Below are 22,385 nucleotides of genomic sequence, written 5' to 3' on the forward strand. Positions count from 1 at the left end.
AGCTTCCTTGGACTGTGCTCATTACTTGTAAGACATTGAAGAGTCTCTGCTCTTTCAATCCTTACCCATTCCCAGGCATCACACTCGGGGCTCAGTTGAGCTCCAGTCTTTTACAGAACAAAGGTAGACATCAGTTCCAACCATGTCTGTTAGTACATTTGGGAAGGCTGGTGGAACTCTGTCCTCTGTGTTTACTACAAGCTACCAAAACAAATGTTTTTTCTGCTGAATTAAGCTAGTGATTTTATTTGTGAATCAATACAATTTTTAATCTTGTGTGGCAAGCTGAAAACAAGCAGTACGTGTAGAGATAGTTATGTTCTGTGTAGTACATTGCTTGTGACTTGAGCTCTGGTGTGCGGAGATGAAGTGACAATAGGCCATCCTTATGCTTTTTCAGTGTATTCTCAATTCCATGATTGTGCTTTGATTCTTCAGAGACAATGCGCAAAGCCACGAGGAAAGCCTGGCGGTTCTGCGCTCCAGTACCGAGTTTTTGCGCTATGCTGTCAGTGTAGCTCTGCAGAAGGTGCAGCAACTGGAGGAGACAGGACAAACTGATGGACCAGATGGACAAAACCCTGAGAAGATGTTTCAGAACCTCTGCAAAATCACACGGTGAGTCACTGTGGAACGTGAAGACATCAACCCGAAAAGCAGTGAGGCATTTTGGGGATTTATGATTCTCAGATGAAACTTTGAAGAAAGAGTGCAGTATGTAACTGTTGTTTGGAACCATAATTATTTCTGGATTGAGATCATTGCCTTTCTTTGCTCCTGAGAAATCAAGTGTAGGCACTACGTTTTTTGTGCCAGAGTGAGTGATACAGCTCTGGTAATGGTACTTGGCCTGGAAGAACCAAAGCCTATCAAACTCTTGTTTTTAGCCCCTTTCAGACTTTTGGCTCATCACTCATAGTCACAGAGGAAATAGGATGGTTACAGGCTAGATTTTTGAGACCTCTGGGATGCGATGAAGTTAACACACTTTTAGCTACAGTGTGAAGTAGATGTAAGAGGGACACATGCTTTTGCAAAGCATTTGTTAGAAGTTTTGCAAGATACTCAAAGACATTCAGGCATATAATTCTTTGGAAATCAAAGAACGTTAAGCATCTAAATGTTTTCTGGGATCTGGGTCATATCTGCATAAGGTCTTTTCAGATTCCTGACAGCAGAGAGCACAAAATACAAATTGCATCTGCCCTTAATAACGTCCAGTTTGTATTTGGTCCCTGGTAATAGAGGCTAGTTTTGCTGCAGTCATTAGGACAGCATTTGAGCTATGTGTTTGCATGACTGGGCACTGAAATAGAATAGGATCGTCCCTGCAGGAGAGAAAACTAACAAGAAAAGAGAGGGAACAGAAAGGGGAAGAAGTGGGTTTAGAGGAGCGGGAAAAAAATGTTTGGCCGCAAATAGAGATGCCTCCTTTGGGCCAAACAATTTTGATTTCTTCAAAGCTTTAACTTTGTTTTGCCTGCCTTTACCTTTCCAATTTTATTTAGGTAGAGCCCCATAGAGATACCTGACACTTCACAAATTCAGAGTGCCAGGAGAGAAGCTCCTTTTGTCAATGACAGATTTGACACCAGTGGTCAGTGTTAAATCATTTAGTAGTAAAGCAGAAAGCAGTGTCTATTTTGCTGGTATCCAAACAAAATCTGTCTATAAAATGGATCTCTTCTCCAGTGTCTTGTCTACTAGGAAAAGACCTTCAAATTCAATTATATTAAGAATATGATCCTAAGAGTAGGGTCTATGACTAGCCCTATTCTAGTTCTTGTGCTGCGCAGCCAGTTTTGCTGGAGCATGTGATATTAACTCTTCTCCCATCCTCTAGAGTTCTGCTGTGGAGATACACTTCAATTCCCACTGTTGTTGAAGACTCAGGGAAGAAGAAGGGCAAAAGCATCTCACTTCTGTGCTTGGAAGGCCTGCTGCGGATCTTCAACACAGTGCAACAACTGTATGCTGCCAGGATCCCCCAGTTTCTACAAGCCCTGGGTACGCACGTGGTACAATTCTGCTCTGATTTCCAGCCTTCGTGTTCCAGGCCACCTATGCCCTTTGTCCATAAGTAAGGAGAGGCATTCACTCTTTGTCCCTCAGCAGCAACACAGGCTTAGTAGCTGTGGAGGTTCACTCTAATTCTCATTCCAGAAGCTAGTTCCAGAGTTATGTTCACCTGCTTTTATAGAACGCTTAGTCTGTCAGCAAAGGACAGTTGGGGTCTGACAGAGCATTCATCTGTCTGAAGTTTGCCTTTAACACTCTTTGGTACTCACCACAATTTTGCAGTCTGTATTCCTTCCCTAGCTGTGCGCAGTTGTGGTCTTTCCCACTTTTGGAAATAAATCCTGTATTCTGCTCTTAGCATTTAGCTTTTTTTCCCGCCTCTCTCTCACTCTGCCAGATATTACTGATGGTGACACAGAAGAAGCAGATGTTAATGTCACAGAGAAAGCTGCCTTCCAGATCCGACAGTTTCAGGTAAGTACCATTGTGTGCTGCAAGTGTTCCAAAAGCACTGGTAATTCTGGCAGAAAATACTGTTAGCTCTCCCTTGCTTGACCACTGAATTGAGTGTGTGGTAGCAACTGTGATGCTTGGTGATTCACTGGCCATTCAAAAGAGTCCCTGATCCATAAGGAAAGCTTATTCAGAGGCTCTGCAGAGTGGGATTGAACTGGGCGTGTATCTAGGGAGCTGCTTTCCTCCTAAAACACTAGCTGTGTACGGTCCTGTAGTGCAGCATATGCTTAACTGAGTATTGCAGAAGTCACACTGAATCAAACACTGGCCTTTATTGTAAGCGCTCGTAACAAAACCCAGCACTCACGGATGGTGCTTTAGAAGAGTCCTTTTTTTATATTCTTCTTCTTGAACGTTGCTGATTCCTTTACCTGCTGCAGCCTCTGATTATTTGCTTCTTAAAATTGCTCTGCCACAAGCATGTACACTCAGGGACTCTGTCCTTCCTTCCCATGATCAGAGGTCTCTGGTGAATCAGTTCAGCAGTGCTGAAGATGACTTCAACTCCAAGGAAACCCAGTTGCTCATCACAGTTCTCTCCACTTTGTCCAAACTCCTCGAGCCAGCCTCTCAGCAGGTACTTCACAGCCTTTTGGGGTGGGGAAAGATGTGTGTAGTAGCCCATAGGTGTGCGAAGATTGTCAGCTTGGGTGGACATCTGAGAGCTTCAATGTGTTTGTGCCTTTTGCCTTCCCCCCAGACCAGACCCTGTCAAAGTGACAGTTTTGTTACACTGTCAAGTGCTACTCTGCAACGTCAAATGCCTGCAAGGACAGCTAAGTGCAGAAGCTGTCTTCCCACCTCCCTCCTGCATGTCCTGATCCTGCCTTTGGGCACCTTGTGTCTGAACCACTTGCTCTTCTGAGTAGAGACTCCTAATAGAGCCTAGATATGGTATGGCTTCCACATGGGAAAAAATCCAAATAAAGCTTGCAGACTGTGACCAGTCCAAATGCAGCTCTTCAGAAAGGACTGGCTGAATGCCTAATCCCATCTATGCAAGGAGACCTTTTCTGAAGTTTAGAGGTGCCCCAATTTTACAAGCTAGAGACTGCAATGAAAGTGTGCCAGAAGTCTGGAGTCATCATTTACCTTAAATTAAATGGAGCTGTTATTCTGTCCAAGGGAATGTATAGCCATTCATATGTCCTGGATCTCAGCTCTGTCACTTGTTGGAAGGTGAAGCGTGCCTTGTGGAACTTCACAGAGCATGGCTGAGTGCCCTTCTGCCAGAAGGGGACTCTGCTGGTTTTCCTTTGCTGCAATTCATTGTTTTGGTGGTGTGTTTTTTTTGTTTTAGGGTTATTTTTTTTGGGGGGGGTGGTGGTTTTATACTTTGAATTATTTCAAAACCATAAGTATATTCTCTCCCCTCATATAGTTCCTTCAGTTCCTGACTTGGACAGTCAAAATTTGCAAAGAAAATGCTCTAGGTAAGTAAAACATTAGAGCAAGTTCAGGTTCGATGCATCAGTTCTGAGATTAGGCTTAGAAGGTCTGCTGTTGTCTGTCTTGTTTTCATCTCTGTGTTACAGATATGTTCAGGTTTCATTCTGCGGCAGATTGCCATGACTTGTGGTTGTTAGCCCTGAGTATTAGAAGAGGCTCTGCCTTTATAAATATTAGCCTTGGTGAAGGAAGAGAAGTCACTTGACTTCTCCCTCCTTATCTAGCACATCTGTTGCTCAAATTTGGATGTATATTTTAGAAAAACATTATTCTCCCCAGAGTTTGTATTGCAGTTCCTCAGTACTTCTGGTCATCATTTCTCTATGAACTGAGGGCTCTAGTGTGCTATGTTGCCCCTTGCAGTATTACATGGGATGCCAATGCATGTAGCATCTGGATCTTACTTGCTCTAAGATCAGGGATTGGTGAGCAAGGATGTGGGCAAGAACTAACACCTTTTGTAGAGCCCTGTGGTTTTTGTTGTTGTTGTAAACTCTGCTTTTGTTATCTACAGTATTTTGATACATTTTTCATCTATCGTGTATCTTTTCTGGGAATGTAGACTCTGTTGCAACATATGAGATTTGAGCCTTTTTCTCACTGGAGGTCTGATGTTCCTGAATAGCTAGTGGAGTTCTGCTTCTGGTAATGTGTTTGTTTTCTTTTCCCTTCCCCACAGAGGATATCCCTTGCTGTAAGGGTTTGCTGACTCTGCTCTTCAATCTCCATGCTCTGTACAAGAGCCCTGTCAGTTTGCTACGTGAACTTGCACAAGATATCCATGCTTGCCTGGGAGACATAGATCAGGTATGATGCAGAGTCCACGAGAGCTTAACTCTTCATCATTTCATGCTGTCAGGGCAGAACTGAGTGCATCTCTCTCCAGTAAGTCTGGAGCAAACCACATGAGAGCAGCTGAAGTTTTGCTCACCAGTTTGTATTTTCCCTTCCCCCTACCAGGACATAGAAGTGGAGAGTCGGTCGCATTTTGCCATAGTGAATACCAAGACTGCAGCCCCCACTATCTGTGTGAGTTAAAATAGTGTGTATGAAACAGGCTCTTACTGCCCAGCTGGTGTCTAGAGCTGCTGTGGTATAAGCATCTTGTAGATTCCTGGTGTGCCAAACTCTTCCAAGAACCTGTTTTATGATTGTGTCTCTGTCTTAGCTGTTGGTTCTAGGTCAGGCAGAGAAGGTCCTTGAAGAGGTGGATTGGCTTATCAAGAAACTTAACGGTTTGGGATCAGACACATCAGGTAATAATAGTGGCCCACTGCTTTCTGTTACACCTCTGTAAAAGACAGATGAGGCTAGAGAGCAAGAAGATATTTCAGGATTTTGAACTAACATCATCTCAGAGCAGCTTAAACTCTCCTTTGAGCTGCTTCCACACGAACAGTGTCTTGTCACAAAAACCTTCCAATGTTTCATTTTTCCCTGTGCCACACTGGTGCTCTGTGCACCTGACACAAAGGTGGTCTTCTGTATCTCCTACCTGTATAATTGGATTCATTATGCATACCTGGTGTATGTATGTGTCTCTCTTCTAGAAGATTCTTCTCAGATATCAAACCAAACCCAGGCTCTGGAGAAGGGTGTAATTCTGCAGCTGGGAACTCTGCTGACAGCTTATCATGAGCTGGTACAGACAGCACTCCCTGCGGGGAGCTGCGTGGACACGCTGCTGAGAAGCCTCAGCAAGACATACACCATTCTCACCTCCCTCATCAAACAGGTGAGTGCTGCACTGCTGACAGTGGACTGGCTGGGATCTAAAAGCCTTTTCCCCCATCTGTTACAGCAAGCTCACAGTGACCCCTGGCAGCAGCTACTGTCAGGACTGGGCTGTTGATCTCTTGCATGAACTTCTCCTGTTGGCTTTCATGCACTTAATTTCATAACCTTTCTGCAGTAGTGATAGCTGTGCCAGTGGAGATAACGTAAAGCTTCTCTCCAGCTGACTTTGGCTGTGCTTGGTTTGGAGCAGGTCCTTCTGAGTGGGCTGTCTTGCAGGTTCCTCCATACACAGCCACGTGCCACAGTGAGGAACACTAGCAATGTTCACACAGTGCTCAGCAGTCCTGCACCTGCCAGTCATTGCCGTCTCAGGCCTGAAGCACAGGACTAAGGAACTGGACTGTGAAAACAGACCAGTGGAGCTAGTTTGAGACAAGGTGGTGAATTCCCTGGGTCTCTTTCACAGCTCTGGGATGCAGGCATGTTGCTTAGGACAGAAGTCGTCACCAGGGATGATAGGTCTTGCAACTCCTGCCCTCCATACTGTGCACAGTGCTGTTAGTCCTGTAAACTCTACCATACTGTATGAGCTTAGTGAATTGCCTGTAGTTCCTTCTCTTCCTTCCTTGCATTTGCATAGGAAGGAGTTTTACTTTAACTGAAAGCAAGGCTTCCATGCTCCAGAAATAACAACTGTTGCCTTTGGATTTGGGGACAGCAGTCAACCCTCTGAAAATAGGGAGCTCCTCATCTTCTTGTCAGAACTTCCTTTCTTAGTTGCTCAGCAGCCAGAAAAATGCCATTAGAAGAGCTGCCAAGGACAGGTTGCAATATGAGAACAGTTTGCAGAAGAGACTCATATTTTTCTTGCAGTATATCCAAGCTTGCCGCACCACCTCAAACACGATTCCAGGGAGGCTAGAAAAGCTGGTGAGTACAAGCAAATTGTTGGGGGAAGAGGCTCGTTTACATGTGTTGGGAGTAACACCAGCTTCTCCGCTTCTTTGCAGGTGAAGCTCTCTGGTTCCCATTTGACCCCACAGTGTTACTCCTTCATTACTTATGTACAGGTAAGGCCTAAATTAACTGTGCCAAAAACCATACTTACACAACTGAGTATCAGATAGACTATCACATGCAGTATGTGGGCACCTTCTGGGGTTATGAGCCTTACTGACATGAGCTTAGTTTCTTGTATTTCAAGCTTTACTCTGTCAAATCACAGAATAAGATATCTCTTTTCAGTAGCACTGGGACCAACCATCTTGGCTTCTGCTTGAGCAGGGAACAAAGTGTTTAGGGTGCTGGTTTTCAGCTGTTGTTTTCATGTGGATTTTTTTGAATAATTTCAATACTGCTTTTAACCAAAATGGCAAATAAAGGTCAATGACACCACTGTCATCACAATTTAAAGTAACGTGTGTGACTAAGACAACAGCCTGAAGTGGGATTTATCTGTTTGGACAGGAATTGAGTGCTTGGGTGAGGACCAAAGGAATAGTAGACCAGACATATGGCATATTAGGAAGACAGAGTGGTATGCCTGGAAGAGAGAAGGAGAGACAGCTCTCACATGTATTTCTGAATGCATAAATCATGAAGTCAGGATTTTTTGTTTGTGTGTGGAGTGTTTTTTAGAGGTTTTGAGGTGTTTGGGGGTTTTGTGTGTGTGGTGATTTCCTTTTTTCTTTTCTTTAAGACTACTCCCAATCCCGCTGTTCTTGTATCACAACCTTTCTGTCATGGGGCTGGCAATGCTGCATTAGCTGGCCAGAGCAAAGACTCCTATAGCCTTACTTAGCTGGCCTTTTTCCCTAGCTTATCTTGTAATACCACATCTTTTCACTTCCTTCTTCAGAACATTCACAGTGAGAGCTTAAGCTTTGCAGAAGAGAAGAAAAAGAAGAAGAAAGAAGATGAAGCTGCTGTGATCTCCACGGTCATGGTGAGACTGACTAGCTGCCCATTAGAACATGAGCTATATTTGAGCTTGGGATCATACCATAAAGCTTGTGTTACCCAGTGGCTTGTTACAGATCACCAATGACATATTATCACTTGGGCCTTTAAGTGAAAATCAATTTCTTCTACCTGTATTTTAGAGAAAACTTTAAACAAACAAACAAAACCTTTCACTAGATGCAACTGTAAAGCTCATAGGGATGAAACAAACAAAGTCTGGATCATTTATCTTGTCTGTTATTTTATTATTTTGGATAAGCTACAAAATTACAGAAATAGACTAATTTATTGGAAACAATATTGCATGCTGTTTAAGCATTTCTTAATTTGTATCAGTACATTTAAGGTAAAATACTGGATTCGACTAAAATAAGGCAGTTGTGGCTGTTGAGACTGGGTGAGGTAGTTGGGAGCAAGTGAGTGGGTTGGCAGGTTCCTGGCCCTTTGCATCCTTCAGAAGTTTGTGCTCCCAGCTGGCGTTTCCTGTGTCTCATCAGTTGGCTCAGACATTCTTGTGATGTTAGAGTTTAAAATCCCCAAGCCTGATCTTTCTAGCTGTTTCCCAAATGGAAATGTTATGAAATGCTACCTATCCTTTTGCCACTCCCCTGTCAGCATGGAGAATGAACATCAATGGTGTTAAATAAACTGGACAGAAATGTGGTGAAATATAGCTGTGTGCTCACTGCCTGGAAAGCATAAGCAAAGCAGAGAAAGTTTGCTGTGATTGCTCTCAGGCACATCAGGGCTGTGGCCTGAAGGAAGAATATAAAAGAATGCATGGGACATCCTCACTGCAGAGGCACTGTGGGAATTAGTCAAACACAGTAACAAACTAAGCTGGCATGGCTTGGTGGGGCAGGACTGGTGTGGAGTAAGACTACTGAAGAAACTTTTCTAAACTGGAGTGGGTGCGGAATTCATTTTTTTTTGGCAAATCTGACCTGCTAGTATAAATACGGATGCTACGTTAGCACATCTGACCTGCTAGTATAAATACGGATGCTACGTTAGCACCATAGCTGGGATGCTTGTTCATGACAGTAAAAGGAAATTTTCAGGATGTTCATTTCCAAATCTCACCTTTCCCCATCCTTTCTGCATTTCAGGCTAAGGTGCTTCGGGAGACCAAGCCAATCCCAAACCTGATTTTTGCAATAGAACAATATGAGAAATTTCTTATTCATCTCTCCAAGAAATCAAAGGTAACATTATCTGAACTCAGCACAACAGTGTATTGGGGCATGGTGGAAGGCTATTACATTTCCACCTTCCAAAAATGTGCATCGCTGCTCAGATTAGGAACGTGTAAGGAACTTACCACTCTTTCAGCTTTTGCCCCAGCTCTTGGCCCAGCACTGCTGAGCTGCTGTTACAGTGTAAATGGGAGTACTCTGCCTGTGACCTTACACGTTGTGGTTTCTGGTTGAGCAAAAGCCAAAACTGCTAATGCCAACTTTCCCCTGCTCTTGAGACAAACTGCAGGGTGAGGAGAAATGTACCACAATGAAGTGCTCTCACATGAGAGTAACTGGTGATCACTTTGCTCTTCAGAAAACAGAAATGGGCCACTGGCTTGCATGGGGACAGGTGCTTTTTCATCTACCTTTTTCTGCAATCCTACATCATTACTGTGAGGAACTTGGTCCTAGTGCTGTTCATAAGACTACACTAAGATGCTAATGCTGTACTATTCTATCCTTCCCACCTTGGTTGCTACAGGTGAACTTGATGCAATACATGAAGCTGAGCACTTCCCGGGATTTCCGTATCAATGCATCCATGCTGGAGAGTGCACTGCAGGAGCACAACACAGAGGATGCTGAGAATGAGCCAGACAATGACCAGGTTGGAGCTCATTTGGTTGCTCTTGTTGCTGTGTTCCTCCTCTCTCAGGGCCAGCTGTACTTGAGTCCTTTAGGTATATGTAAAATTAGGATAGTTCGGTCTTCCCTGGATTAGTCCTCACTTTAACACTCAGACCATATGAACAAATGAACAGGTAGCCTGGTTAAGGTCCCCCTACCATCCAGCCCTCTGCCTTGAGTGAGTTTTAAGTTCATGTATCAGTGTTCTCTCTCTCTCTTGTCTTAGGGAGGAGAGACTACTTTTAAGCCCCTATTGCCATTTGCTTCAGACTGTCTCATCCTAAGCAAGCAGAGCGATCTGTCACCAATCCCTCTTAGGACCTACTGGCTGGCTGTCATCAGAACTTTGCAGCATGGTGACATAAGGAGCCTATACCAATTCAAGTGGTTCTGCATTTGAGTTAAATGTTGTAGAGAAACAGCTGGCAAGGCAAACACTGCAAGGTGTCATTTTCCTAGGGTAGTGAGTGCTGATGAAGGTAGCACAGCCTATTCTGGATAAGAAGTAAACCATTTTCATTTACTGATTGTCCAGAATTTTATTGGTGCTTCTGTCCATACTTCCCTCAATATTTCAACAAGCCAAGTCCCGCACTGTAAAAATGGTCCCCATCTTGTACCAATCATAACCTGGGCTTTGAGTTCCAGCATGAAGGGGTCCCTTAGGGAAAGTTTCAGGGGGTGAGGAGAGTCCCATACTTCAGGCCACTTGTTAAGGAGGAAAAAGAGCTAAATCCTGTTCTGCACATTGGGTTCCTTGTTTTAGATAAGCTTTCAGTGTAGTCCCACAAAGACATTCACTCTCTGTACTGGTACTCTCTCTCCTCAGAGCAGCACAGCAGAACAACCAGATGAGAACCAGGAACCCAAAAAGAAGAGACAACGAAAAAAATAAAGCTGTGGTTGCAGCCTCCTCCTCGCACAGTGCCTATTTTGTAGCAGACTCACCTCGGTCTTGGAGAACTGTGTATATAAAGATGATGGTTTGTTGTTTCCATTGACAAATACTTATGACTTCTTCCTTCATGCCCATGGGCATACAAGCAGTGACTGGCTAGTGTCTCAGTTCTTACAGCTAGCTGCTGCCCTGAAACGTGCCTATGCCATTAGAATGTGCTGCTATTGAAATATTCTTCCTCCGGAGCATCTGCTTTCTTCTTGCTGGAAGAAGGGATCAACCATAATCCCCTGCCAAAAGATCTGCTTCTGAAAGCACAGCCAGGCACTGCCACACTCTGGACAATAATCATTCTGGCCCTCTAGCTTCATCATTTCTTCTCCAGCGAGCCTTTAGTTATTTCAATTAGCTGATATATATCCAGCGCTTCCCCTGTAAGACAATGGGACACTAACTTCCTTGCATTCTGCAGTATAGTTAGAGACTGTAACGTAAGAGCAAGAGACTGACAGTAATTATTTCTTTAGTTCACAGCTTTTAGCACAAAAAGTTCTAAATCTATTCAAACTATTGCTGTGTGGTGGTGTGAATGCAGGAACCAGCATGGGCAGGAAGCTGGAAGTATGAGTTATTCTGCCTTAGAGTGGAAGCTTGCTGCTGTGTACAGCTGCTGGGAGGCAGAAAGGTGACAGCTTCCTCTCATGAGCAAGCACTAGGGGCTGTTACGTTTTTTTGCTGACCTTGATGCAAAGCACTGGCTTAGTTTGCCTCGTTCCTGGGGAGAATACAGGCCCCCTTCCTGCCCACAGAACCCAAGTCTTTTTTCTAAAAGCATACTTTGTCTAAAAGACTCCTAATAAAGGCTGCAAAAGGCTGGAGTGTGTGTGATGTATTCAGAGTGTGGGAGCACAAAGCTGCAGGCAGGTTCTGTTCCTTATCTGGGAAACCATTGCTGCATATCAGGGAGAAGCTATTTAAAGGAGTTCCCAGCTCAGAGTTAGAGTTAAAACAGTTGTTTGCATCAGGGAAACAGGGTTATGTCAAGTGCAGACAAGGACTAGTGCAGGCTCTTGGATTTCTGGGGAAGAGCACTAAACAAGCTTGCAGCACAGGCTGTTCTCTGAACACAGCTGTGCTGAGCTAAGGGGGGAGCTGGGAAGGAGAAAAAGCCCTGCAGGCTGGAAAAGCTTGGAGCTGGAGGCAAAATGTACAAGGTCACCAAGTCATCTCACTTCAGAGGAGGAAAATTCAACCTTGGGCCGTGTGTGAAGTGAGGGTGTGCATCTGTCTTTAGGGGAGATGGAGTAAACTGCATGGGAGAACAGGGGCAGGGCTGCCCCATCACTCTGTCCAAAATACGTGAAAGAAACACCAACTACTCAGGGACTAACCAAGAAAGGGTAGAGAAGAGCTAGCAACAGACAACTCTAGATCAGCCGAAACAGCTTAAGCTAAGACCCACAGACAGCTCTTCCTGCAAAAACGCTAGGAGCAGGATTCCCGAGGAAGGTGTGAACAGAGGCGTTTTTAGGCTGGCAGAGCCTAAGAAGTGTCGCCTCTGCAGTGAAGTGTGCTTTCCCCACCTCCTCCCCCTGCCAGTGACCTGCCTGTGCAGGGTGGTGGCTGCGCAGCAGTGTGGCAGAGGCAAGGCAGCCTGTGGGGCAGTAAGCAAGGGCCTCATGAGGTGCCTCTCCGATATGGAGAAGCCCTCGGCTCTGGGGACTGGCTGCTTACACCAAGTGCTCTACTGCTGTGAAGGGGGAGGCTTGTTCAGGGGCTCCAGCTACTGCAGATGCTGCTCACCTTGAGGGATGCCGTATCTCTTCTCCATTCCAGTTGGATTTGATGGGGTTGCGCAGTTCATGGTCACCTCTTTCCTTAAGCACTGGTCAACATCCACTGCACTAAAAAAAGCCACTGACTGGGGCAGATCCTGGAGGCCCAGTTTGTAGGCAAACATACACCTAGAAGAACAAGAGACCAGGTGAGCCAGCGCTCCACATCATGCATAGCTTTGTCACACCGGCTCTGGAGCAGGCAGGATGTTACATCCCAGCAAGGACTAAGAGAATTGTGTCAAATCACGTCCCAACAAGCAGGAAAACCCTCAAAGGCAGCATCCCATTAGAAACAAGCCCAGGGAAATTGCTTAGAATGAAAACTTATTCCCAAGGCCTGTCCTTTACTGCAAGCAGCACTTGTTTTCTGTTGGGGAAAGAACACCCTGGCCTCTTTTCAAAGGAGGAAACCTGCTACAGCTTAAAAGTTATAGTAAGTTTGACAGCTTCTCTTGCTCTCAGCTAGTCTTCCTGTTACTGCAAGCACAGGGCCTCAATCAGCCACAGATTTGCCTGGAACAAAGACAGCTTCACAAAATACTGATCGGTCATCATTAAAGATTACTTTGCACCCTAGTCACTCAACGGCTGGAAGACAAAGTGCTTTACAAGTACTGGGTAGCAGGAGGGTCAAGTATTGCTAAAGTGGATGCAAGAAGAACAGAGTAACAGTACATTCAGCTTCCTAGGAAGAAAGGAAGAACCAGCCCTTTACTTCTGGCTAATCCTCCCACGCAGAGCAGATGTTGGATTTTCCCAGCATGAAGCCCTGTGCTTGCAATAGCTGGCACAAAGACACAAACATCAGGGCGTCTTCCCCTGCTGTGCATGCCGCATGGGCACAGAAAGGCTGTTTGCTGTATCCTTACCTCCGTACAGGAGAATATAGCTCTGCTTTGGCCAACTCCGGTATAACCAAAGCACTGGGAAGGGGATTTCACGAAGCTAACTGTGTTGGAGCCTGAACGAAAGGAGCCCTGGGGCTTTGAGGCCAAGAGATTTCCAGGTTGAGCTTAACCTTGCACGCCCAGGGCAGGAAAGCAGCAGGAACTGTCCACATTGCAGAGGGGGCAACGAGGCTGGTGCTTACAGCAGGAAAACAAGCCGTGCCCCTTGCTGCTCAGCTGTCCTCTCGAGGCAGGGGAGAGAAGTCAGCCAATTTCAGACCCAAGCACGGCCATTGAACGGCCACTGATATGAATGAAGTGGGAGGAGATGTGTTCACATCCCCGTGTGGCAGAACAATTGGGCCCGTCTCAGCAGAAGCCAAAAGCTGACGATATCCCACTCTTGCCAACAGATTATCCCTTGAAATCAAAGCTGAGCTCCATTTATAGCTACCTGAGTCATGGGTAAAAGGAACTGCAATCTCTAGAGCTGCCAACCTGCGTTGAGCAGAAATAAATTGCTCGGCACTGGTTCACTGAGGGCAAGACCAACCCACTTGCTGCTACGCTAATCCCCTGGGCTTGCACTGTCCCACCTCGAGGCCCTGGCGCTTGTCCCCATCAGGTATCGCTGCCGGGCTGTGGCCGGGCTGCTCAGAGCTCTCACCGTGTGAGGAGGTTGGTGATCTGCAGGGCTAGGGCTGCCCGGTAGCGATCTTGCGTCTGGACCAAGTAGCGCACTTCATCGTGAATGCTGATGCAGAAGCGCCCGTTTATGTCAAACTCCTCGAAGAGCCATTTCATGGACACCAGCATGAGGTGCAGGTAGTCAACGGCTGAGCTTTGCACCACCCAGTTCACTCTGCTGGTCAGAAACTGGTGGAAGAAAACAGAGACAAACACTAGGAGAGCGTCATGGTCCAGGGCCCATTCCTGGAGCCAGAGAGCTCCTGGGAGAACTGTGTTAAATGAGGGCCGTTGAGTTTTCTTGATAGCACACAGATAAACAAAATTTTAAAAATTGGGAGCACCACGTGCAAGAAGAGCATTGGAGAGCTGCAAGACTCTTCAAAGGTAGCTAAAAGCAACACTGAAGAACGAGGGTGCTGCCGGCACCCCAAACCTCCCCCGACTAATGTCAGCCCAAAGCCCTCCTGCTACACCCCCGCATGCGCAGGCACAACTCCCTGTCCCAGGAGCAAGCAGCCAGCACAACTGGTTTTTTTACTCATCTCCCAGGCCAAGCTCCTATTTGGGTCTCCAGCATCTGAGAAGGGTCGAGTTTGGGGTTGCTATGTCAGAGAAGACAGCAGCAGACAAGCAAAACAAAGAGCAGCACAGGGCCGCGTCCTTACCTCCCCCTTGGCCACAGCGGGCTCCAGCGCCCTGCTGATGTGACAGCCCAGCACCGGCGTCTGCGGAGAGGCGGACAAGGCGATGCTCTCCAGCTTGTTGAACATTTCGGACTCAGTCCCTCCAGCCCACACTCGGTGGTGCACCACATCCCACTTCTTCTTTGTTCGAGACCTGCCAGGGCAGAGGGTAGGTTTCCCTGCTTGAAGGGTGGGACGAGGCTGCGGGCCCGGTTTCTGCGAGCCTCAAACGCTCTCTCCCCATTTGAGGCCGTCAGACCAGCCCCCACAGCAATGCTGCTCATGGCTCGCAGGGACGGATGGGGAGCCCCCCAGGTTGAACGGACCAAGATGGACCTGGGACTCAGCCCTAGGAGGCTGCGGGTGAGAACTGGACAAGCGGAGAGGGAGGATCAAGATAATCCAGCCCGTCGCCTGTGGCCCAGTCCAGTCCTGTCCCCTTTCCTTGCCCACCATCCATGGGGCTGCAGCTCTCTCCGCCTCGCACCCCTCATGCCACAGGTGCTGCCTGTGCCGGAGCATCTCACTTTTTCATGGCCTCTCTCTGGATCCGCTGAACATCCTGGGCCGACACCGAACCATCTTCTGCCCTGTCCACGGACAGCTCCAGCTCCCTCACCAGCCACTCCCCGTCCTCGGAGAGATGAAACCTGGGGAGCAACAGCCTGGAGGAGTGACCAGGACCCGAGTGACCAGGACCCAGATCTCTGTGGGACATTAACACTGCTCCGTCCCCACTCATCCTCCAGGTCCCCGGGCAGCGCTCACCTCCGAACGCCCTTGGTGACGGCGTACATCTGCTGAGCCTTCTCGCGTGCCTGCTGCTGCGTCAGCCGATGGTTGAACTGCATCAGCAGGCGCTCAGCGAAGGGCTGCCCGGCCCCGTAGATCCGCCCATAGTTGAAGATTTTGGCGTGCTCCCGGCTGATGCCCACCATAGCGGCCGTCTTGCTGTGCAGGTCTGTCCCGTTGCTCTTTTTCCCTTGCAGCGTCATCCAGCCAAAAGCCGTGCAGCCTGCAGCGTGGCGAAAAGAAGCTGAACGCCACGCAGGACCTGCTTCGGCATGTGGCCACGTAAACCAGCAAGCCTGGTCCCCACCGCGCCGTCCTTGCCCACCGTGCATGCCGGCGAAGTGCGCCTCGCCGAGGATCGCGGCTATCCAGAGCTCCTGGGAATCCACGTCTGCGCCAACCAGCGAGTAGCCTGGTGGGACCTGGACCATGGCTTTCAGCTCGCTGCCCACGCGATCGGCCTGCAGGACACAACAGCGCCGTGCTCAGCGCATCCCCCTGCACCCTCCTCCCACAGGAGCAGCTCTTCTCCAGCAGACGCTGCATCCCAGCATGACTCTCTCTGCGCCCCTAATTTTGCTCTCAGGGACAGGCAGCCAAAGCCCGGTTTTAAAGCACACATGGGGCATCACTCGGTTCCTCCCCTCCGGGCTCTTCCAGTGTGGAAGTTGCAGCCACAGAGAAAAGCACAAGAGGAACTGGGAGAAAGAGAAACCGATGCTTCAGCTTTTCTTCCTCTTTTGTGGAGTTTGTTTCCACATGAAGCTTAGGGAGCCTCTGCTGGCTCCTCCATCATTCCCGGTCAAAGCACATCAGCGAGGGAAGGGCCTCACGACCAGCCCTGCCACCCCAAACGCCTCCGCCAGCTCCAGCCCCCGGCGCGGGCTGCCACCCCTAGCCCGAGACGCGCAGCCTCCCCGTGCCCCGAGACTCCCCCGCGAGGGCCCCAGCACGGCCGTACCCGGGCGTTGCTGGCGGTCAGCCAGGTGGGCTCCACGGCCCGCCGGGTGATGGTGCCCGCCGTCACCACCTGCGGCAGGATGGCCCCGTAATCCTCCTCCTCGTTATAGTCCGGGTGCCTGCGGCGGAAGCGGAGGGTGAGCGCCGGCCCGGGAGAGCTGCCCAGGGGGTGCGCAGGGGCCGCGGCCGCGGCTCGGGCGGTTTCTCTCCGTACCTGGTCACCATGCGAGGCAGCTCCCCCTTCTTCAGCCACACCACCATCTGGGAACTGGGGGGACACGCGGCACGTGAGGTGCTGCGCACGAGCCCATCGGGCAGCAGCGCAGCCTTTTACCCATCGCACTAAGCGGGGAAATCTAGGGAATTCAGGCGACCCCCAAACCCTCAGAATAAGCATGCACCAAAGGTGCTGCTAATTTGGAAGCCTACCCTCGAGGCCCATCAGAAACCAACAGAAAGCTCCTTCAGTCGCGAAGCCCAAGGGAGGTTTCTCTGCTCTCCCTTCGCAGGCTCCAACGCGCCCCCCAGGTCCTGCCGCCGAACAGACCTGGCAGGACTCTCCACCCCAACGCCCATGCAGAGACCTCGCTTTGCCTCCGCTGAGCCCACCGGCGCTCAGCCGTGCTCGTGGGCGGCGGGATCAGCCTCGGGGAGGGGCGTCCTGGTCCCTCCAGCCCAGCGCTCCTCAACACGCCGCGCTTTGCGCTGCGCTTCTCCAGGAAAGGTCCATCCCGCTTGGGAGCGGGGACGCTGCAATTCATCCAAAGGTGGCAAAGGGGTCACGGCCGCTCACCTGATTCTCTTGTGAGCATTCCTCCAAAACGAGATCATTTTGTTAATCTCGAGGGCTCTCGTCCCGTGGGTGCGTCCGACTGCAGCCCGGAGGGTGCCGTCCTCCATCCGGGGCAAGAAATCCTTCGCAAAAGGGCTTCCGACGTTGTTGTCGTTTCCATCCTTTAACAGCAAAGGGATGTCATGGCTCAGCAAACCATCATTCAATGGAAATAAAGCCCCGGGTGCCCTCCTGCCCCAGCTCTGGAGATGCCTCTTCGCCACCAGCCCTCCCCCAAGGGACAACAGTGCCGGATGTCCCAGAGCGGTCTGGCACAAGGATGCGGGAGAGGAGAGACGAGAGCAGGAGCAGAGACACGGCGATGCAGAGGGAAGGTGGGGAGCTGGGACCGGCTCTGGCGGTGCAGGGGGACGCAGCCACCCCGTGTCCCTCGCGCCATGGGAGGGCTCGGCAAGGGGCCCCGGCAGCACCCCACTCGCCTTGTGCGGCAGCTTGAAGAACCAGCAGCCGGGGATGTTGACGTCGTTGTAGGGGCCGTTGCCGTGGTGGAACGAGGGCTGGCTGCTCGCCTCCTCCAGCTCATCCGCATCCTCCTGCAACCGCAATGGGGGTGATGGGGACGGGACCACCGTGGCAGTGCCCGGGGCTGGCGAGCGGTGGCAGTGGGACCCCTGGCACGGGGGGCAGCGGAGACAGGGTGCCATCTCTGCGGGAAACTCCATTTACCAGCATGAGGTTTTGGTCTGCTCTGCCCGTCTTCTCCTCCATGTCCACCTCCAGGTGGCTCAGCTCCTCCACCTGGGAGCAGAGAGGGCTCATCAGCCGCCACTGCCGCGCTCTTCCCGCAGCCGCAAGGGACACCAGGACAGGATCCAGGGACAGCGGGGACCCAGCTGCCTCACGCACGGGGCTGTTTTGGGGAGGTGCCAGCATGCAGGCTGGAGGGAGCCTGGTCCTTGCGTCTCCCATGGGGCTGGAGCCTTCCTCCCACCGCCCTCCTTAGAGGGACGAGCAAGGAAGACCCCCGGCGCCGTCACCTTCTGCCACATGGCGCTGCTGTCCATCATCAGGAGCTCGTCCTCCATGGCGCCCTCGGGCCCCGGCGGCTGCTCCTGGCCCTTCTCCAGGCAGTGCTGCCGGTACAGGCTCTCGATCACCCTGCCGGGGGGACAGGAGCACCCCGGGTCACCGCCGGGACCGACTCACACCAGTGGGGCAGCACCCTGCTGCGTCCCCCCGCCCCATCCCGACAACAGGCCGGGCGCCTCACCGGTGCGGGCAGAGCGGGCCCTGGGCCTCCGCGGGGTCTCCGGGCAGGTTGTCCTGCCGGCCCGGCACCAGGTAGCCCCAGCCGTGCTTCTCGGAGTAGTGGAGCGGGAAGCCGTCCCAGGCCAGGCGCATCAGCTTGGGCGTCACCCGCATCTGCAGGCTGATGAGGCTGGGCCCCGGCACCCAGCCCGCCTCCTCCAGCCGCGGGCACAGCTTACGGTACCACCTGGGCACCCGCGCGGGGACGGCGAGGTCAGGGGGCGCCGGGGCGGCCTCCCGACGCTCCCCTGGGGACGGGGACGCGCCTGGGAGCATCCCGCCCCACGGCGCCAGCCCCCTCCCGCCCCGCTCACCCCGGGTGGCCCGGCAGGTGCTGCAGCCTCTTGGGCTGCAGCGTCACCGTCTCCTTGAGGCGCTCCAGGCTGGCCCGGCTCGCCGGCACGCGCGCCTCCTCTTCCTCGCTGGGAGGGCCGGGGTCTGGGGAGGGGGCAACGAAAGCAGTCGGGCAGCGAGCCGCGGCGGGCGCCGAGCCCAGCCAGCCCCCGGGGCCGCACGCCGCACTCACCCTCCTGCTGCTCCTGCGCCAGCTCGGAGGCGCCCGCCGCAGCAGCAGTGCTGGTGTTCCCCTCCCGGTCCTTCTTCTTCACGGCTTTCTTCTTCTGCTTGAACTCCTGCGTGTCCCACTCGAGATCCCAGAGCCAGGGGTCGTCCTTGTACCTGCCGACACACCGCTGTCACGCGCCGGCTTGGCCCCGGCGCCCGGGCGCTCGCAGCCCGCGGGACGTCCCCGGTGCCAGACCCCTTTCCGGGGAGCTGCATCCTCCTCCCACCGCGGCCGGGTCTGCCCTCGGGCCCTCCCTCGCGGCCCCCGGCCCGGCGGGACCTGTCCTCGTGCAGCAGCTGGCAGGCGTCGTTGGCCAGGTTCATCAGGGATTTCTTCATCTCCTTCTGCAGCTCCTCGTAGGTGCCCTGAGCGTCATCCAGGTACCTCTTCCAGTTCCCGTTGACCGGCAGGTAGGACACCCCCATCTCCAGCATCCCGGCAAACGTCACGGGGTGGGGGCACCTGGAGCCCAAAGCAGAGAGAGATTAAATACGGCCAGGAGGGAATTTAATACATCCTGGAGGAAATGTTCCCTGGGAGCCCCAGACTACGCCAGACACAGAAGCTGCCTCATGGCCCTGTTTCTCCACCTAAAGCTTCGCAGCCTCACACAGCTCCCCGTGCTCACTGCTCTTCCCTTTAACCAGCCAGGACCACTGCACCTTCTGCCCACGCTGCAAATTGGGGCTCTACAGACCCCAAACTCTAACCCAAAAGTCATCTGAGGATCGTTAAGCCCGCTCGTCTCCTCCAGCTGCATGGTTCTGTTTGCTCCTCCCTGCCCGTCGTGGGCTGCGAGGTCCCTCCCAAGATGGGTCCAGCGCTGCTCCAGCAGCCCCCAACCTCCCGCAGGACCCACGAACAGGAGCCCCCACGTCCCGTCCCCAGGCACGGGGCCTCGCTGCCAACCAACACCGCAGCCCTTTGGCCGGGTCTCGGCAGCTCTCACCTCTCCAAGAAGAGCGGCAGCTGCTCCTGAAACACCTCGTGGGTGGCCTGGACGTCCCGGGCACAGTACGTCATCAGCTCCTTGGGGGCACAAGCAGGCGGCGGGGTGAGAGCAGGCAGAGGGGCAAGGCAGCGGCACAGGGGCCCAGCGAGCTCTCCCCACGCCCACGGCCGGGGACATGGCCGAAGCCTCCCGAAAAAGAGCAAAAGTGCAAATTCCCAAAGTGCAAATTCCCAAAGGCGAGGAACATCCCTGCGGCTGCCCCTGCCCGGCTCCCTTCTGCCCGCGCCGGCTCCCCCGCACCTGGAAGTTGCTCCTGATGTTGGCCATGGTGCCCTTGACGAACAGCTCCCGGGCCTCCTTCTCCAGCGGCTCGCCGCCCACGTACAGCGCGTGCACGTCCGCCAGGTTGTTGATGCTGCTGACGTCCACCCAGTCCCAGGAGGCGATCTGCACGGCGCGGGCGGTGAGAGCGGCCCGGGCCACCACCGCCAACAACGCCGCCGCGCCGCGCAGCCCCGCCACTCACCGCCGGCCCCTCGCTCCTGCCCCGCGTCCTCCTCATGTGCTGCTTGACCTGCTGCAGCCCCTTCCGCTTGCCGTGCTTGGCGGCCATCCAGAGGCTGCGCTGGAAGCCCGTCAGCCCCGAGATGGCCATGTGCATGCTCATGGTGTCCAGGAACCGCACGCGGGAGCCCTGGCCGCCGCCGGAGGGGAGAGGAGACCCTGCCTGGGGCGCGCCGGAGAGCGGGGCGCTGCCGAGCACCCCACCGCCGGCACCCCACCGCCGGCAAGCCCAGCCCAGCTCCTCCGTGCCGAGAGCTTTTCCCAAGGCAAAGCCCTGCCTCCTTTCGGCCCCCCAAGCAAGGAGCGGGCGCAACGGAGGAAGCGCCGTGTCCGGGGCCCCGTTACCTGGATGAGGTACTGCTCCCTAACGAAGGCCCGATCGAAGGCGACGTTGTGGCCGACGACGACGCGCGGGGGCTGCTCCCCGCCGCCGGGGGCCTCCAGCGGGATGAGGTCGGCCAGGCCGAGGTGGCTGGACCAGGAGTAGCGCTGCTCCAGCAGCCGCGCGCTGCACCACGAGTACCTGCGGGGCGGGCGGCACCGTGGCACCCCCGCGGCTGGGGGGCAGCCCCCCACCATCCGTCCCCCCGCCCGGCGTCTCACCAGGCCTCCGGCGAGGCCGCCACCGCCAGCGTGGGGCACTGGCCGTCGGCCAGGCACACCTCCACGTCGAACACCACCGCCCGCTCGTCGGGGAAGGCCACGGCCTCCGCCCGGCCGTCGGCGCCGTAGCGGGTCCAGCCGAGGCGCCAGGCCCAGCGCGGGGGCCGGGGGGGCAGCGGGCGGCGCAGCAGCTCGTGCGCGGCCTCCAGGTAGGGCAGGCCCTGCTTCTGCGCCAGCAGGCGGAAGTGCTCGTCGATGCTGCCGCCGTACATGCGGGGCAGGCGCAGCTCCACGTCCGGCAGCGCCGAGGTCTCCCGGCCCCACAGCTCGTGCTGCCGCAGGTGCTCCACGCTGCGCCGCACCGCCTCCGCCGAGGGCTGCGCCTCCGCCCCCCGGAAGATCTGCTCGTGCAGCGTCCGCGACAGCATCTGGATGTTGAGGGGGTTCACGCGCCGCTGCCCCGCGTCCGGCTCCCGCTCCCGCTCCGCCTTCCCCGGCTGCGGGCGGCTGGCGGAAGAGCCGGAGGCGCCTCTGCACGGCCCGGTGCTGCGGGCTGCGCCACGGCCCGCCACCGATCTCCTCCAGAGCAAGCGCTTCATCCTCCCCCTGCTCCGCGAGGGCCGACGCAGCAGGGCCTCTCCCTCGGGGCGGCCGGCTCTGCGGGGGCGAGAGCAGGAGCAGGGCGGGAGTTTTGTATCGCTCGCTTCGGCTGGGCTGCGAAAGGGCCTTCGCAATTGCAACCACCGGGCACAGCGAGAGCTGCTGAAGACCAGACGCACTTCCCCCGGCCAGGCTGTCCAGCCGTGCTGCACCGCTCCGGCACAGCCATGCACCCCCCTCACACCCGTGCACCCCGCCTACACCCCTGCAACCTCCCCTGCTCCCCCCTACACCCATACAGCTCCCTCACACCCATGAAACCCCCCCTACAGCCATGCACCTCCCTACAGCCATGCAACTCTCCCCATAACCAGGCACCCCCCTACACCCATGCAATCCCCCCCGGCCATGCACCCCCCACACCTATGCAAACCCCCCCTCACCCACGCAACCCCCCCCCTCACCCACGCAACCCCCCACGCCCATGCAATCCCCCTGCCCCTATGCACCACACCCGCGCGGCCACGCACTCCCCCTGCAGCCAGGCTGCCCCCCCGCATCCGCAGCCACCCGCCTCTCGGTGCAAGGGCCGGTGCAGCACCGACCCCCGGTCCCCGCGCACCGCCGCCGCGCGACCACCTCGCGCCGCCCGGGCCTGCGCTGCCGGGCGGACCCAACCCGGCAGCGCGCGGGGGAGCTTC

The 22,385-nt window shown here is 53.6% G+C and overlaps 2 protein-coding genes across 8 annotated transcripts in view; one reads left to right on the forward strand and one right to left on the reverse strand.

The window, feature by feature from the left end:
* Positions 1 to 11,323, forward strand: part of FANCI (FA complementation group I) — a 26,140-nt gene extending 14,817 nt beyond the window's left edge. The window contains exons 23-37 of one of the 3 annotated variants that reach the window (XM_026121272.2): positions 439 to 618; positions 1,844 to 2,007; positions 2,417 to 2,493; positions 2,996 to 3,112; positions 3,917 to 3,968; positions 4,664 to 4,791; positions 4,945 to 5,013; positions 5,153 to 5,240; positions 5,535 to 5,719; positions 6,595 to 6,651; positions 6,732 to 6,791; positions 7,580 to 7,666; positions 8,793 to 8,888; positions 9,406 to 9,531; positions 10,381 to 11,323. In XM_026121272.2, coding sequence (XP_025977057.2) covers positions 439 to 618; positions 1,844 to 2,007; positions 2,417 to 2,493; positions 2,996 to 3,112; positions 3,917 to 3,968; positions 4,664 to 4,791; positions 4,945 to 5,013; positions 5,153 to 5,240; positions 5,535 to 5,719; positions 6,595 to 6,651; positions 6,732 to 6,791; positions 7,580 to 7,666; positions 8,793 to 8,888; positions 9,406 to 9,531; positions 10,381 to 10,446 — 1,552 coding nt within the window. In that variant the 3' untranslated portion in view covers positions 10,447 to 11,323. Of the gene's footprint in view, positions 1 to 438; positions 619 to 1,843; positions 2,008 to 2,416; positions 2,494 to 2,995; positions 3,113 to 3,916; positions 3,969 to 4,663; positions 4,792 to 4,944; positions 5,014 to 5,152; positions 5,241 to 5,534; positions 5,720 to 6,594; positions 6,652 to 6,731; positions 6,792 to 7,579; positions 7,667 to 8,792; positions 8,889 to 9,405 lie in introns of all 3 variants that reach the window. The other 2 variants (XM_064517240.1, XM_064517241.1) reach the window with 2 other exon arrangements.
* Positions 7,905 to 22,374, reverse strand: POLG (DNA polymerase gamma, catalytic subunit). 5 transcript variants are annotated; one of them, XR_010390700.1, is made up of 24 exons: positions 22,259 to 22,374; positions 21,085 to 21,741; positions 20,827 to 21,004; positions 20,444 to 20,611; positions 20,218 to 20,364; positions 19,915 to 19,994; positions 19,245 to 19,427; positions 18,927 to 19,078; positions 18,715 to 18,838; positions 18,363 to 18,587; positions 18,130 to 18,250; positions 17,819 to 17,890; positions 17,572 to 17,685; positions 17,093 to 17,253; positions 16,514 to 16,567; positions 16,301 to 16,418; positions 15,665 to 15,800; positions 15,316 to 15,562; positions 15,075 to 15,197; positions 14,530 to 14,701; positions 13,842 to 14,050; positions 12,253 to 12,413; positions 8,668 to 10,881; positions 7,905 to 8,627 (listed from the first exon to the last, which is right to left on the reverse strand). XR_010390700.1 is itself a non-coding variant. In XM_064517242.1 (23 exons), the coding sequence occupies exons 2-23, from the start codon at positions 21,681 to 21,683 to the stop codon at positions 10,820 to 10,822; spliced, it is 3,606 nt and encodes a 1,201-aa protein (XP_064373312.1). In that variant the 5' UTR covers positions 21,684 to 21,741; positions 22,307 to 22,374; the 3' UTR covers positions 7,905 to 10,819. The 5 variants fall into 5 exon arrangements, 4 of the variants coding, with proteins under 4 accessions (XP_064373312.1, XP_064373313.1, XP_025977059.2 ...); XM_064517242.1 differs by having other exon boundaries at positions 7,905 to 10,881; positions 22,307 to 22,374; XM_064517243.1 differs by having other exon boundaries at positions 7,905 to 10,881; positions 22,290 to 22,374.
* Between the last annotated feature and the right edge of the window lie 11 nt (positions 22,375 to 22,385).

The sequence above is a fragment of the Dromaius novaehollandiae genome, chromosome 10, assembly GCF_036370855.1.
Source record: "Dromaius novaehollandiae isolate bDroNov1 chromosome 10, bDroNov1.hap1, whole genome shotgun sequence".
Taxonomy (NCBI): domain Eukaryota; kingdom Metazoa; phylum Chordata; class Aves; order Casuariiformes; family Dromaiidae; genus Dromaius; species Dromaius novaehollandiae.